Here is a 13,570-nt window from a genome sequence, read left to right as displayed (position 1 = left end):
CAATCAGTTGTGATGTTTTAAATTCGTAGTCCTCATTTGTTGTTTGTATATATTGTTATTTTCTCTTTTATTGCATATACATTATCTTGTTTTTCTTCATCCGTTTCAAGCTTGCGTTTTGCACTTGAATACCCAGTTCACATGTTGAGCTTTTTGATGATTTTGCCTGTGACATTTTTGTGTGTGTGCAGATCCTGGATGAGATGCCTGTCTTTTACAATCTGAGTACAATTGAAAAGCGTGAAGTCTTGATTATATTTCTGCAAATAGTGCGCAACTTGGACGATGAAACACTTGTTAAAGCTTGGGAACAGAGCATTGCCCGTACCAGATTATTCTTTAAACTCTTAGAAGAGTGCTTGATGCATTTTGAGGTTGAAATCTGAACTGCCATTCATTTAACATTCAGAATACATTCACCTTGAAGCTCAGATTTCATGTTCATTTGACGACCTGTGTGGTTGCATCCTTAAAATGATTTTGATAGCCAATTTAAGAAGATCCTTTATGCGTTTAGTGGTAAAAACTTCTGATATGCTGCCCAAACATAGTCTCATGAGAATATAGGAATATAATGTAGTCGGGTGACATAAATTAGGTATTTTGTGCCGTAGGACGAGTGTTTCATTAGCAGTGGTTTGATTTTAACTGACTAATTTGCCGATGTGGTCATCCAAGAGAAACAGAATTCATTATGTCAAATGTGTTATTTTCCTGATGAAATTTTAGGATAATGGTAATAGACCTTTTAACATTTAAGAATGCTTCAGGAACAAACTTTAAAGTACTAAAGGTGATGGATAGGAGAAAATGGCACTTCCTCTAATCCTATATGAATTAACTATTGGAGTTACACGCCCCTTAAAAAAGATACTTAAAGACATTAATCAAAGGGTAATTTTTCTATATTACCTTTTTTATTCTTCCTGAACTTTTCTTAAAGTAGAGAAAGTCACTATTTGGGATTTAAAAGTAGTTGAGAACCCCATTGAAAAGAAGGGTAATTCTGAAAAAAAAATTAATAGCCTTGAACTTCGAAAAATTCATTTATTTTAAACCATAAAAAAGTGCCAACAATTCATTTATATTGGACTGGAGTGAGTATTTGATTTTATATTAAAAGGTTCTGTCACACCACTAAGTCATTTAATTTTTCTAGATCAGGGCATAAAATTTGGACCTTCGCGGGAAATAATTTGAACATAGCAATGTTGCTCTCTAGAAATGCTGGTGTTTGGTGTTATTTGTCTGTCACTAGACCGTTTGGCTCTGAGGTACTCATGTTGATTCTACATATTTTGCAGCATAGGAAACCTGCTGATGGCATGCTTGTTGGTAGTAGTTCTCGTAGTGTGATTGGGGAGGGACCTGCATCCCCAAAATATTCTGACAGACTTTCACCTGCAATTAACCAGTATATGTCTGAGGCAGCAAGGCAAGAAGTCAGAGTACGTTATATGTGTTCAAAGTTGACCAACTCTTTTGAGCTTCACAAGTTCTCAGTGTTACACATGCACTCTCTCTCTCTCTTTTTCCCGTCCCTTCTTTTGTGATAGAACTGTTTCTAAGATTTATACATCTTCAGGGAACTCCGGATAATGGTTATTTGTGGCAGCGGGTTAACTCCCAATTAAGCTCGCCTAGTCAGCCATATTCTTTGAGAGAAGCCCTAGCTCAAGCCCAGTCCTCCAGAATTGGAGCTTCAGCACTAGCATTAAGGGAATCCTTGCATCCAATCTTAAGGCAAAAGCTGGTACTCCTCTATGTGTTTTATTTGCTTTACTTCGTAGATTGAGAAACCTTGGGTTACTTCCTATGGCTAGTCAGAAGTCATAAACCTTGTGATACTTTGCAGCATGAAGTGACTCTTTAGCTCTTCATCTTTCTGTCATAAACTAGTTTCGGTCACTTAATCGTAAGATCATTTCAGGAACTTTGGGAAGAGAACCTGAGTGCTGCCGTTAGTCTTCAAGTTTTAGAAGTTTCTGAGAAGTTCTCACGGACTGCCGCAACGAAGCGTATTGCTACTGATTATGGAAAACTTGACTGTATCACATCCATATTTATGAATGTGTTCTCACGAAATCAACCACTCTCTTTCTGGAAAGCACTGTTTCCTGTCTTCAACAGTGTTTTCGAACTTCATGGAGCTACATTGATGGCAAGAGAAAATGATCGTTTCTTAAAGCAAATTGCTTTCCACCTTCTTCGGCTTGCTGTGTTTCGAAATGACAATATTAGAAGAAGGGCTGTAATTGGCTTGCAGATACTTATTCGGGTAAGGCTTGTAGCGGATATATATTGTTCCTGTTCACTTAGTTACCGGTTTGAGTAATTTTTATGTATTGATTGCTAAACTTGGTTTGTTTCAATCTGCAGAGCTCGTTCTCTTATTTTATGCAGACGGGAAGATTAAGAGTCATGCTAACCATTACTTTGTCAGAGTTAATGTCTGAAGTTCAAGTAACACAAATGAAACCTGATGGAACGCTAGAAGAAAGTGGTGAAGCTCGTCGTCTTCGAAATTCTTTGGAGGAAATGGCAGATGAGGCTAAGAGTTCCTCCTTATTACTTGAGTCTGGGCTCCCACAAAATGCACTGGCTGCTGTTCCAGAAGGATCAGAAGAAAACCTCTGGTCCTGGTCTGAGGTGAAATTTCTTTCTGAGAGTCTTCTGATGGCTCTTGATGCCAGCCTGGAACATGCACTTCTGGTAAGTTTTGACCTCCTTAATCACTGCTCTTAAGTTCAAACTATTAGTATCCTGCAATGACGTTTTGTCATTGTCTCTCTTGTAATTCTATTGCACTATTTTCCTGCAGGGTTCTGTTATGAATGTCGACAGATATGCAGCTGCAGAGAGCTTTTATAAACTAGCGATGGCATTTGCTCCTGTACCAGATCTTCACATAATGTGGTTACTGCATCTTTGTGAAGCTCATCAGGAAATGCAGTCTTGGGCTGAAGCTGCTCAATGCGCTGTTGCTGTTGCTGGTGTAGTGATGCAGGTAACTTGATTGGATTACCTTCCTGTTTCTTGTAGTGATGTTGGAAGTAGGAAGTGAGTAATACTTCACCCAGAAAAATCATCTTTTGTTAGTCATTTCCAAGTTAGCGCTGGAAATCTTTTCCTTATTTGTTTCCTAGTTAAACTGGGACTGATCGTCTAATTTTTGATAAAAATCAGAATCTATACTTTTGATTTACGGCTTTGTATGGTGTGTAGTGGGTACTCTTTTCTGCTATAGCATTTAGGGGTCGTTTGGTAGCTGGATAAGGCCAAAACTGATACATGGATAACTTGGTTATTCATGTGTTACTTTTATACCATGTTTGGTTTGCAAATAGGATTAGAGTTATTCATGTATTATTTTTATACAACATTTGGTTAGCAGATTTTCAATTGTTGTATCAAAGTTATCATGTATTATGCGGTGTTTGGTTGCGTTTTTATAATCCTACATAACTAATACTTATATAACTTATCAGGGAACCTATGTATAATTTATGCGGGATAGAAGGTGGAATAAGTCATGTGGGTATTAGTTATACATGTATTAACATGGTAACTTACACATTCACCCCTATTAATTCTCTTAAATATATATATAAATTTACAACAAATCAAATAATTAATACATATTAAAAAAAGCACTACTATTAATTTTCTTTGAGTTTTTTGTCTTGATAATTGCTTAGTTTCTTTGCTTAAATTCTTGTTGATTGTTTTCTTTTTAGTTAAAAATACAAGTTCTAATTTTTTTTGCTTAAAATAAAGTTTTAATTTTTTTAGTTATCTATTATTTTGTTTAATTTAAATTACATATACTACTTAATTACTTAATCATATTGAATACAAATTACTTAATTATTTTTAGTTATTTGTTATTTACTTTTTTTTATTTTTAGCTATTGGTATTTATTTAATTTTACTGTGTTATTTATAAAGTTGGTTATTTTAATGGTTATAATAAATAATGGTATAAAGGATGCTGGACAAATTTTGAAATTTTCTCTTCTTTATAAGTTTAGAGCAGCTTTCTTGAGTAGGTCTTTTTTGGGTCACTGATGGAAATCTTTTGGTGGTTGTCAGCATACCTCATTGTTGAGGAATACAACTTTACCTTTATAAAAAAATGGTTATAATAAATATTAGCTCACTAATAACTTTTGAAATTAAGAAATAAAAATTGACTCACTAATATATTGATATCTCTATTCTACATAACAAAAATCTGCATAACCAATACATGTACAAGTAGACCCTGCATAACTAATGCATGTACAACTAAACCTTGCATAACTAATATCCAAATGTCTGCATAACTCTATCCAGCTACCAAACAACCCCTAAATTCTATTCTGCAGTTACTTGATTTTTCTTTGCTGCTTAGAATGCATTCTTCTGCTGATTATGTTAACCTTCTTGGTGTACAATTTACTTTAAGTTATAGGTAAAAGATGTGACCAAAAAAAAGAACCTTCAAAAATATGTGTTTGAGCCCCTTATATTCTGGTTTAGAGATGTGTACGCGCATGTAGGGATAACATGGAGATTGAAAGAACATCTTGTTTTAGAGAACTCCTAATGCGCTTTAAAATCTGATTGTATCAAACAAATAATTGATTGACTAGTGCAACAACACGTAATTATTTCTCTCGTCACTTCCACTCAAACTTTGTATACTTGATACTAATGCACTATGTATGCTTTAATTTTTCAATAAATCTGGTCTTGATGAATTTAGAACCTAGATTCATCTTGGTTTACATGCAAATTTGTTCTCTAGCCTCATTTTCTCAAAACCTTTTTGGGGTCGTCATTTCACCTCTATTATTTAGAGATCAAGATTTCTTGAAAGATCAGATCATCTACTTTGTTCTTGGACATTAAGAGGCCTAATTCAATGACCTCTTGCAAGAAGGTTTCTGAAATTCATCTGTCAAAATTGTTGCCTTATGTGCAAGAATAATGAGGTGTACTCTCATTTATTTGAAGAGTTATCCTTCTCCCCAAGAGTCGTGGAGACATCTGTACAACATGAGTGATTCTATATGACTCCTTTCTCCATTGCTAAGTTTATCTGTCAAACTAAAATATTATAATATGATGAGTGGTAAGATTTTCAAAAGAGTGCTTGATTGGTAATTATGTGGTGATGTTATATATGACATAGAACTGGAGAATGTTCCAAGGTTGGTTCATATCCTAATGGTTTTTAAATACATAAGGACTCCATGTTATATGTGAGCCAGACCTCACTTTGTGGGATTCCATGTATGTTGTTGTTGTAGTAGTATGTGGTGTAATGCAGTGAGCCTTTCATCGACACCCCCTTGGTTACTGGAAGGCTTTCTCAATTTGATGGGAGTCTTAGTGGGTGATAGAGTTTTTTCCCAAAAGAGAAATGGAATTAGTCAACGCTTCTTTAAATGCTGTGTTGTTGTCACTATTATTATTCCCATGACTTAGGAATGTGTTAAACCCTGGAAATGACTTAGAAGAGTGTTTTACACGAATTGGATGGAGCATTGTCTAATTTTCAACATACAGTTTGAAATATTCTGTATCTTTATTGGAAGTAAAAATCTTTTTAGGTGGTACCAATTAGTTTGAATTTGATCACCAAATAAAAACTAGTTGAAGTTAAGAAGCAGGTTTAGAGGATATAGATCAGTTTGTAGATTTATTAAGATCTCAAAAAGTATCTGTCTTTTCTATTTGTTGTCCAGCATGTCCACAATGCTGAGGAATACACATTTACAAGTTTAAAAAAAATAAAAATTAGTTGAAATTTTCATTAGGTTTGGTGTTTGATAGTATCTATTTAGTTTGTTTGAAGATCAATTACAGTTAGCCTTGTTTTTAGTGACTCAAAACTGATGCTAAAAATTGCAGTGTTAGATATTGGGTGCTTGAACTAATTCTACTAGGTCTTCAGTGATGCTGATGCCAAGAGGCATATGTTTTCATGGAATGATCTTCTAATCAATATTGCTTTTCAACTTTTAGAAGTTGAAATATGACTAGACATATGTTGTGCTGTGATACTGATATGTATCTATTTCCAGGCCCTTGTGTGTAGGAATGATGGTGTCTGGAGCAAGGATCACGTCAGTGCATTACGCAAAATATGCCCCATGGTCAGCAGTGACATCACTTCTGAGGCTTCAGCAGCTGAGGTGGAGGGATATGGTGCTTCAAAACTCACAGTTGACTCGGCTGTGAAGTATTTACAGCTTGCAAATAAGCTTTTCCATCAGGCTGAGTTGTTCCATTTCTGTGCAAGCATTCTAGAACTTGTAATCCCAGTAAATAAAAGCAGGAAGGCATATGGACAGCTTGCAAAATGCCACACAACGCTTACTAATATCTACGAGTCTATCCTTGAGCAGGAGTCTAGCCCTATTCCTTTCACGGACGCCACATATTATAGAGTTGGATTTTATGGTGAGAAGTTTGGGAAGCTGGACAGGAAAGAATATGTTTATAGAGAGCCTCGGGATGTGCGATTAGGCGACATTATGGAGAAATTGAGCCGTATCTACGAGTCGATAATGGATGGAACTACATTACACGTAATTCCTGATTCAAGGCAAGTCAAAGCAGATGAGTTGCAGCCTGGAGTCTGCTACCTGCAAATAACTGCAGTTGATCCTGTAATGGAGGATGAAGATTTAGGAAGCAGAAGGGAAAGGATATTCTCTCTCTCTACAGGAAGTGTCCGTGCTCGAGTCTTTGACCGGTTTTTGTTCGATACCCCTTTCACTAAAAATGGAAAGACACAAGGAGGCTTGGAAGACCAATGGAAACGGCGAACAGTTCTGCAAACTGAGGGATCTTTTCCTGCGCTAGTGAATAGACTCTTGGTTATCAAATGTGAATCCCTTGAGTTCTCCCCAGTCGAGAACGCAATTGGAATGATTGAAACTAGGACAGCTGCATTAAGGAATGAACTTGAAGAGCCTAGAAGCTCAGAAGGCGATCAACTTCCCCGTTTGCAGAGCTTACAGAGGATTCTTCAAGGTTCAGTTGCAGTTCAAGTGAGTGTTCATGTCTTTGTATATTCACTATTCTTTTATTACATCAGCTGATTCTTTTCAATAGGTGCCGATATTTCTGTAAATTTTATGCATTTAGACAGGTTATCTTCAGCTTCTGCCTAATCTTAAATCTTTTCCATCCAACAATTCATTTATGTTATCCTCTGGTTTTCTTTCTGGAGTTTGCTTATCCAAGTACAAATGAAACTTTTACAGGTTAACAGTGGAGTCCTCAGCGTCTGTACAGCTTTCCTTTCTGGTGAGCCTGCAACTAGGTTGCGTTCGCAAGAGCTACAACAACTCATTGCTGCCCTTCTTGAATTTATGGCTGTGTGCAAACGTGCTATTCGAGTACACTTTAGGTTGATCGGTGAAGAAGATCAGGATTTTCATACTCAGCTTGTAAACGGGTTCCAGTCTCTCACTGCAGAACTATCACATTATATTCCTGCAATTCTTTCGGAGCTTTAGGAGTATTTCTTAGTTGTTGTTTTTTTCTGTATGTAGTTTGTCTCCTACAGTATGTTTATATTGTTTGTAATGACTTCATTTTGTATTCAGGCTGGGTCTTTGTTCATAATTAGTCTTTGATATCTCCATCTTTGTATTTAATCATTCCCTTTCCATCAAATTTTGATGATCTATTCTGTGAGTCTCAAAATTGGGGTGTTTGAAGAAACATTCCAGGTATATGTTCGTCCTGACACTGCTGCTTTCCTGTAATCAGATATCCCCCCCCATTTTGTGTTTGTCTCTTTCTTTCCGGGAAGTAGGATTATGTCAATCCTATTTAGTAGTTCTTTGCAAGTGAAGATGAGTTGTTGGGTGTTCGATTTATTTACTTTTTTGTTGGGGTTGAACCTTAACCTTTTTCGAGATGAGGAATTGTATTGATTCTCAAGGAGAGAGGAGCCGTGCCCTCGCCCCTCCCTCTTTTAGTTCATTCCTTTCAAGGCTGAACATTATTGATCAACCAATGCATACGCCTTCACGAACTACCAGAGATGGTAGGATGCAGTTTATGGCATAGTTATCTATCCTCTTTAATTGTCCAACTTAAGGATTGTTTGGGTATAAACTCCTCAGTACTAGCTTTGGGGTTTTCTTTTTGTTCACTTGGTAGGATGATTGGTTTCTTAAGAATAAATTGATCTCGATGTATTTCCCATAACAAAGCAACCGTTGATATTGAAGCAACAAGCACGTCTCTGAACTTGCCTTTTGACCAGCAGTACAGACTAAGCAAAGCTGCAAAATCTCCATGTTGAGTACAAGGGAAAAAAATCAGAAATACTTGGACAAATCATGCGTGCTATGCCTTCATATATAGAGATGGCAATTGGGTGCCACGGTTAAGCTTAATTTGCAAAATTTTAACATAATAATTTTTTTCATTTTTACACCACTCCACTTTGCTCAATGCTCATCACAAAGGCTTGCCCCACATCAAATTTTTTTAATATTTTTCGTTTCAATTAAGTTTGATACTAAAAATAAAATTTAAAAATTAAATACATTTTCTCATTAATTTGTACTAATTTAATAGACAATGACTTAATATTTTGTTTATTTAGGGGTCAATTGGAAAGTATGTAAAATTTTTTATTAGTTTTGATTGAACCATTTTCATTTATTATCTTGAATATTTTAGTAACTTTAAGGAAACTTTCAATTGATATTAGTTTGAATTAAAAAAAAATATTGAAAACACCCTTAAATTTGATGCGAATTATCACTTTAGTCATTCAATTATTGACGGCTTTTAAAAACACTCATAAACTTGATTAAGGGAATTTAAAAATGCCCCTCTTATGCCACACGTGCATATATGTAGAATTTTCTGCTATGAGTAATAGATTTTTTTTTTAAAACATTTAAAATGTTAAATGTTAAGAATTTAGCAATTTAAGAAGATAAAAAAAACTTTTTTTCTTTTTAAAAAATTATTTTTTTCCCTATCCTCTACCTAGTACGCCTAACCACACATCTCACTACCCACTCGTGGTATTGGATAAAAAAATTATTTTTTTTTGGGGGGGGGGGGTTAGGGGGTAGAGTGGGTGGTGGGTTGGGTACCTAGGTAGGGGGTGGGGTGACGTAAAAAAAATTCAAAAAAACTCTTCTTTACTAAATTTTAACATTTAATTATTTTTTTTATTATTCTTATTATATATATCTACTTGTATGCCACATCAACAGAAAATTCCACATGCATAGTGGATGATATGTGGCATAAGAGGTGTGTTTTTAAATTACTTAATCCAGTAGATGAGTGATTTTAAAATAGTCAATAGTTGATGGACTAAAGTAATAATTCACGCCAATTTAAAAGTGTTTTCAATAGTTTATCTCATTTTTATTCAAACTAATATCAATTGACATTGATAAGGACAATTCAACATCTAATGTTAAGGAAATTTGTTTGTAGCTTGGGAGTCTTGGTGAAAACTTAGAAAATCAATATATTATTCAAACTTCAAAGGATGTGATAGCTCTAATGTTCGATATGATTGAACACAATCTTACATCTTCATTACTTCAATAAGTAGAAAAAATGATTTTGAACTTGATGAGATTTAGTTGTTTGCTCGGATTTATCACTAAATTCTTTAAGAGAGTTAATAATAGTGTTACATCTATCACGGTTGGCTCTAGAAAATAGAGTGAGGCCATCAACGAAATAGAGGTGAAATATTCTAAAACCATATGTAGAAGTTCGACTGGCCATCTTTCTAAATCCTAATGGATAGTATTTCTATGCACCAATTTTATAGGTTTGTGATATATTTATTGTGTTATTGCATAGCTTTATTATATTATTTTGTTTCAGTATAGATAGTGACCCTAAAAAATTCAAAAGAGGACCTATAGTTAAGAAAAAAGGAATCAAAATTTGATCAAACAAAACAAGTGGCCAAAATGGTATCCATAGAGCAATGCGGTCTACATTCCTTGCCCTTTGCCCACAGAAAGTTTGAAGTTGGAGGCAACACAATACAATCTGCATTCCTTTATTATATACGGACGACAATCCTAGAATGCGACCAAGAAGGAAATCGACTGAAAGGAATTTAGCAGTTGTTTGCAATAAATTTAATGTAACAAAAAATAAATTGCGATCACAATAAAATAAGTAGAAACATAATTTTATTGATCAAGATATAGCGGTTACAATTCTGTTAATCCCTTGATTCTATCTTGATTCTACTTGTAAGGACCCCAAAACGAACTAGGTGAATCTAGAGCCTAACATGAGTGTCATGAGTTAATAAGGTCTTAAAATGATGAACACAAGTGTTCGAAGTCAGTTAGAGGAGTTTGGAAGTGAAATGTTCAATACGTCCGAAAACTAGTCTAAGTCAAACCAATGTGTCATAGTGTTTTGTAGTAGAGTTTTGGGGTATGGTATGAGGGTGAAATTAGGTATCAATGGTTACTACACATAGAATGACATGTAAAGGGTCAAAAAAATCGAGTACGACACCCCGAGGACCACCCTGAGGGTCCCCAAAGAGGACCCAAATGTTGGCCTAGAAAGTTGTCGGGCAACCTAGATATGGAGGCTGTTGCGCGTCGCGCAGCCAACACTCAAAGGGTAATTTTTGCCCTGCGACATGGGGAAATCGCGAACCATTTCTTCTCAAATTAATTTCCAGAACCAAGATGTGGCAGTGACCCTGCGACGCGCAGTGACTTCCCAGATTTGGTCACATCGTTTTTAAGTCAAAGTAGAATTGGTTAAATGGACCAATAGTTGCAGGGGTCTTTTTGGCACTTTAGGGATTAATCATTGGCGGTTATTATAGGGGTTTGAAGTGTATTTAGTCAGTACAATAGTCATTTAGACTCTAAGCATCTAATCTTATTAAGAGTTGTCCTTTCAGACCCTATTCTCCGAATGGACAAAGAGCAGGAAGTAAAGCACCCGCCTCTAGGAGGGAAGGGGTGAGCCCAATGCAAAAAAAATGCATGTTGGGTCTTTGAAACAGTTCAGATCATTTTAATAATAAGAAGTTTGATTTGTTTTACCGAGAAGGTCTACGGTTCGAGTCCGTATAGCCCTATAAAAATGAAAAATGCAAAAAAAAATTGTATAATTTGCATTTCTTCATTATTATTTCTTGCTAGACTCCAAATGGGAACCCTCATTCTATAAAACTCTCTCAAGAACACCATTGAAGAAAAAGAGAAAGTGGAGACAACTTTTAGGACGAAATTCACCAAGGTTTCAAGGTGGGTTTAAGACTCTAATCTAAGGTATGTGGAGCTTATTCATTCATGGATTCTTCCATCCATGAAGTCCCCCTAGTTTCCCTTAATTATGAATCCAAAATATCCCAATCTAGAGAGGGTTGTGATTGCATTATGGGTAAGGCTTGATTATGATCCCAACCTAGTGGGTAGCATTCAATTATGTTCATATGATGATTATGTGATGTTTTCATGAGGTTTTCGTGGTGGGTGAATTGTAGTAATTGATGTTGAAGGTGATCATGATGATTTTAGGCAATTAGAGGGAAGATGAATGTTCTAAGTTGATCTTCTTAATTCAATTGTATTGTATACTACTTGATCATGATTGAATCACCTATATATGAATTGAACTAGGCCTAATTGATCTAGGTTGTTCTTGACTTGTAAAGTTGGAATTGAACCTATGTGATCATGTATGCCTAGAATTACCTTCTAATGATCAAATTGAATGAGTTAACTTGTAATTGAACATGGATCATGAAAAATTAATGAAAGTAAACAATTGTAGGACTTGTATGCCATTGATGCTAGGACTTTTGGGGGGTGAAGTCATTATAAAGGGATTGTGATGATGTTTTCTTTCTCTTCTACACTTAGAGATGAACAAGTAGGGGAACAAGTTCTCTCACATAGATGGATGCTTGGTTGACATAATAACCTAAAATGACTCAAGACATGATGAACTAGAACAACTTGAAATTGTATTGAATAGCCTCTTCTTGTTTAGTTGACTTGGTAAGATAAGACCAATTTGTGTTAGCTTGAGATGCTAGGTCTCATGATAGATTTAAGTGATGAATCTCATGATAGCTTGGGATAGAGGAAGTAAGCTCTCTCATGTTTAGCTAGGTCATGTGTTACTAAAATGCTTGATAATGATATCTTGGGAATGGTAGTTCTCATGATAGCTTGGGATTGACTAGTGTAGCTCTCCTAAGATTAGCTTGAAGTAGCATGACTAGAGTTCCTTCATGATAGCTGATTTGGTTAGGCCTAAACCAATTCATGATAGCTTTAGGGGAAAAGTCTATACTCTCCTAATGATAGCTTGACTTGCATGCAAGGTGCATTTCATGAAATAACTTGAGAGTACTTTATCATGATAGCTTAGGGTTGAGGATTCATGCTCCCCTATGATTAGTTTGCATCTACATGATTTGTTGCATGATGGTTATGATGGGTGTTTCCTTCATTAGTTGTTTTATCGGAAAATATTCGAAAAGAGTTCGTTTTGTTTTAAAAGATCTTTTCGACGTTTTAGGAGTCGCCACTTAATTTTTTAAGAAAAATTAAGAAAACTCGTTTCCAAACAACTTAAATAGAAAAATCATTTTGAAAATATTTTAAGGGTTCGGGATTCTTATTAGCGTCTTAGGAAGGTGTTGAAGGCACCTAAGACGCTCCGCTTAATACGGTTTTCCGGCGACTAACCATTTGACTATTTTTAAAAATTTTGCGAATTCCATTTAAAGTTAAACTTCTTAAATCTAAACGAACTTGTGAATTATCATTTTTTAAGATTTCAACTTTAGTTTTAAATTTTGATAAAATAGAAAGGCGTTTCGACGAGGTTGGAGTTATTCTAACCCTAAACTAAAAGGCATTCAAAACAAAAACGTAAACAAGTAGTAAAGAGAGATAGAGAGAGAGAGATTTTGGGTCCAAATTCGGGTTCTGTTCGCCTTGACCGAAATTTGGACCCACCTGCTTTTGGGTTTTTAACCCATTTTTCACCTGTCCTAGTCTAAACATACAAAATAAAATGTAAAAAAAAAAAAACACAAGGGCTTATGCCCATTACAAATAAATACAAAGGAATAAAAATAAAGAAAAGTCTTCTAATCCGTTTTTGGATTTTTCTTCAATCTTCACGGAATTTCAAACTTGTACACCTGTCTTGATGGACTGACTCGATAAAATTTCCGAGCCTTCATGACCCTCCCGAAATGCAAGGAGGAGAATGGAGTCCCAAAGTGGACTCGCGAGGAATTTTCACCTTTTTCCGGTGCAGCGAGACTGAGACGGGAAACGAGCAGCAAACGGCAACAACTTCCACCCCAAACGGAAACACGAACACCCAAATGACGGAAGGAAGCCGATGGATCGATTAGCTCTTCCGAAATACGCAAGAAAAGCTAAAGAACTTTAACTGTTCTTCTACAACAGACGGAAGGAAAACCAAGTATCTTCTCGAAAGATTCTTATCACTCTTTGTGATGAAACTATCTCCAACTTTCCAACCTAAAAATCTCCTTTAGTTTTCTCAGAACAAA

General features: G+C 35.6%; 1 protein-coding gene across 1 annotated transcript in view; it reads left to right on the top strand.

Moving 5' to 3' along the window:
• LOC107028460 (guanine nucleotide exchange factor SPIKE 1) overlaps positions 1 to 7,735 on the top strand; it is a 50,403-nt gene extending 42,668 nt beyond the window's left edge. Inside the window, exons 24-31 of the mRNA XM_015229536.2 lie at positions 192 to 374; positions 1,305 to 1,448; positions 1,586 to 1,753; positions 1,931 to 2,278; positions 2,380 to 2,712; positions 2,822 to 3,007; positions 6,072 to 7,043; positions 7,260 to 7,735. Coding sequence (XP_015085022.1) covers positions 192 to 374; positions 1,305 to 1,448; positions 1,586 to 1,753; positions 1,931 to 2,278; positions 2,380 to 2,712; positions 2,822 to 3,007; positions 6,072 to 7,043; positions 7,260 to 7,514 — 2,589 coding nt within the window. The 3' untranslated portion in view covers positions 7,515 to 7,735. The remainder of the gene's footprint in view (positions 1 to 191; positions 375 to 1,304; positions 1,449 to 1,585; positions 1,754 to 1,930; positions 2,279 to 2,379; positions 2,713 to 2,821; positions 3,008 to 6,071; positions 7,044 to 7,259) is intronic.
• The last annotated feature ends 5,835 nt before the right edge of the window (positions 7,736 to 13,570 follow it).

The sequence above is a fragment of the Solanum pennellii genome, chromosome 8, assembly GCF_001406875.1.
Source record: "Solanum pennellii chromosome 8, SPENNV200".
Taxonomy (NCBI): Eukaryota; Viridiplantae; Streptophyta; class Magnoliopsida; order Solanales; family Solanaceae; genus Solanum; species Solanum pennellii.
This window is presented reverse-complemented; position numbering and strand designations above follow the sequence as displayed.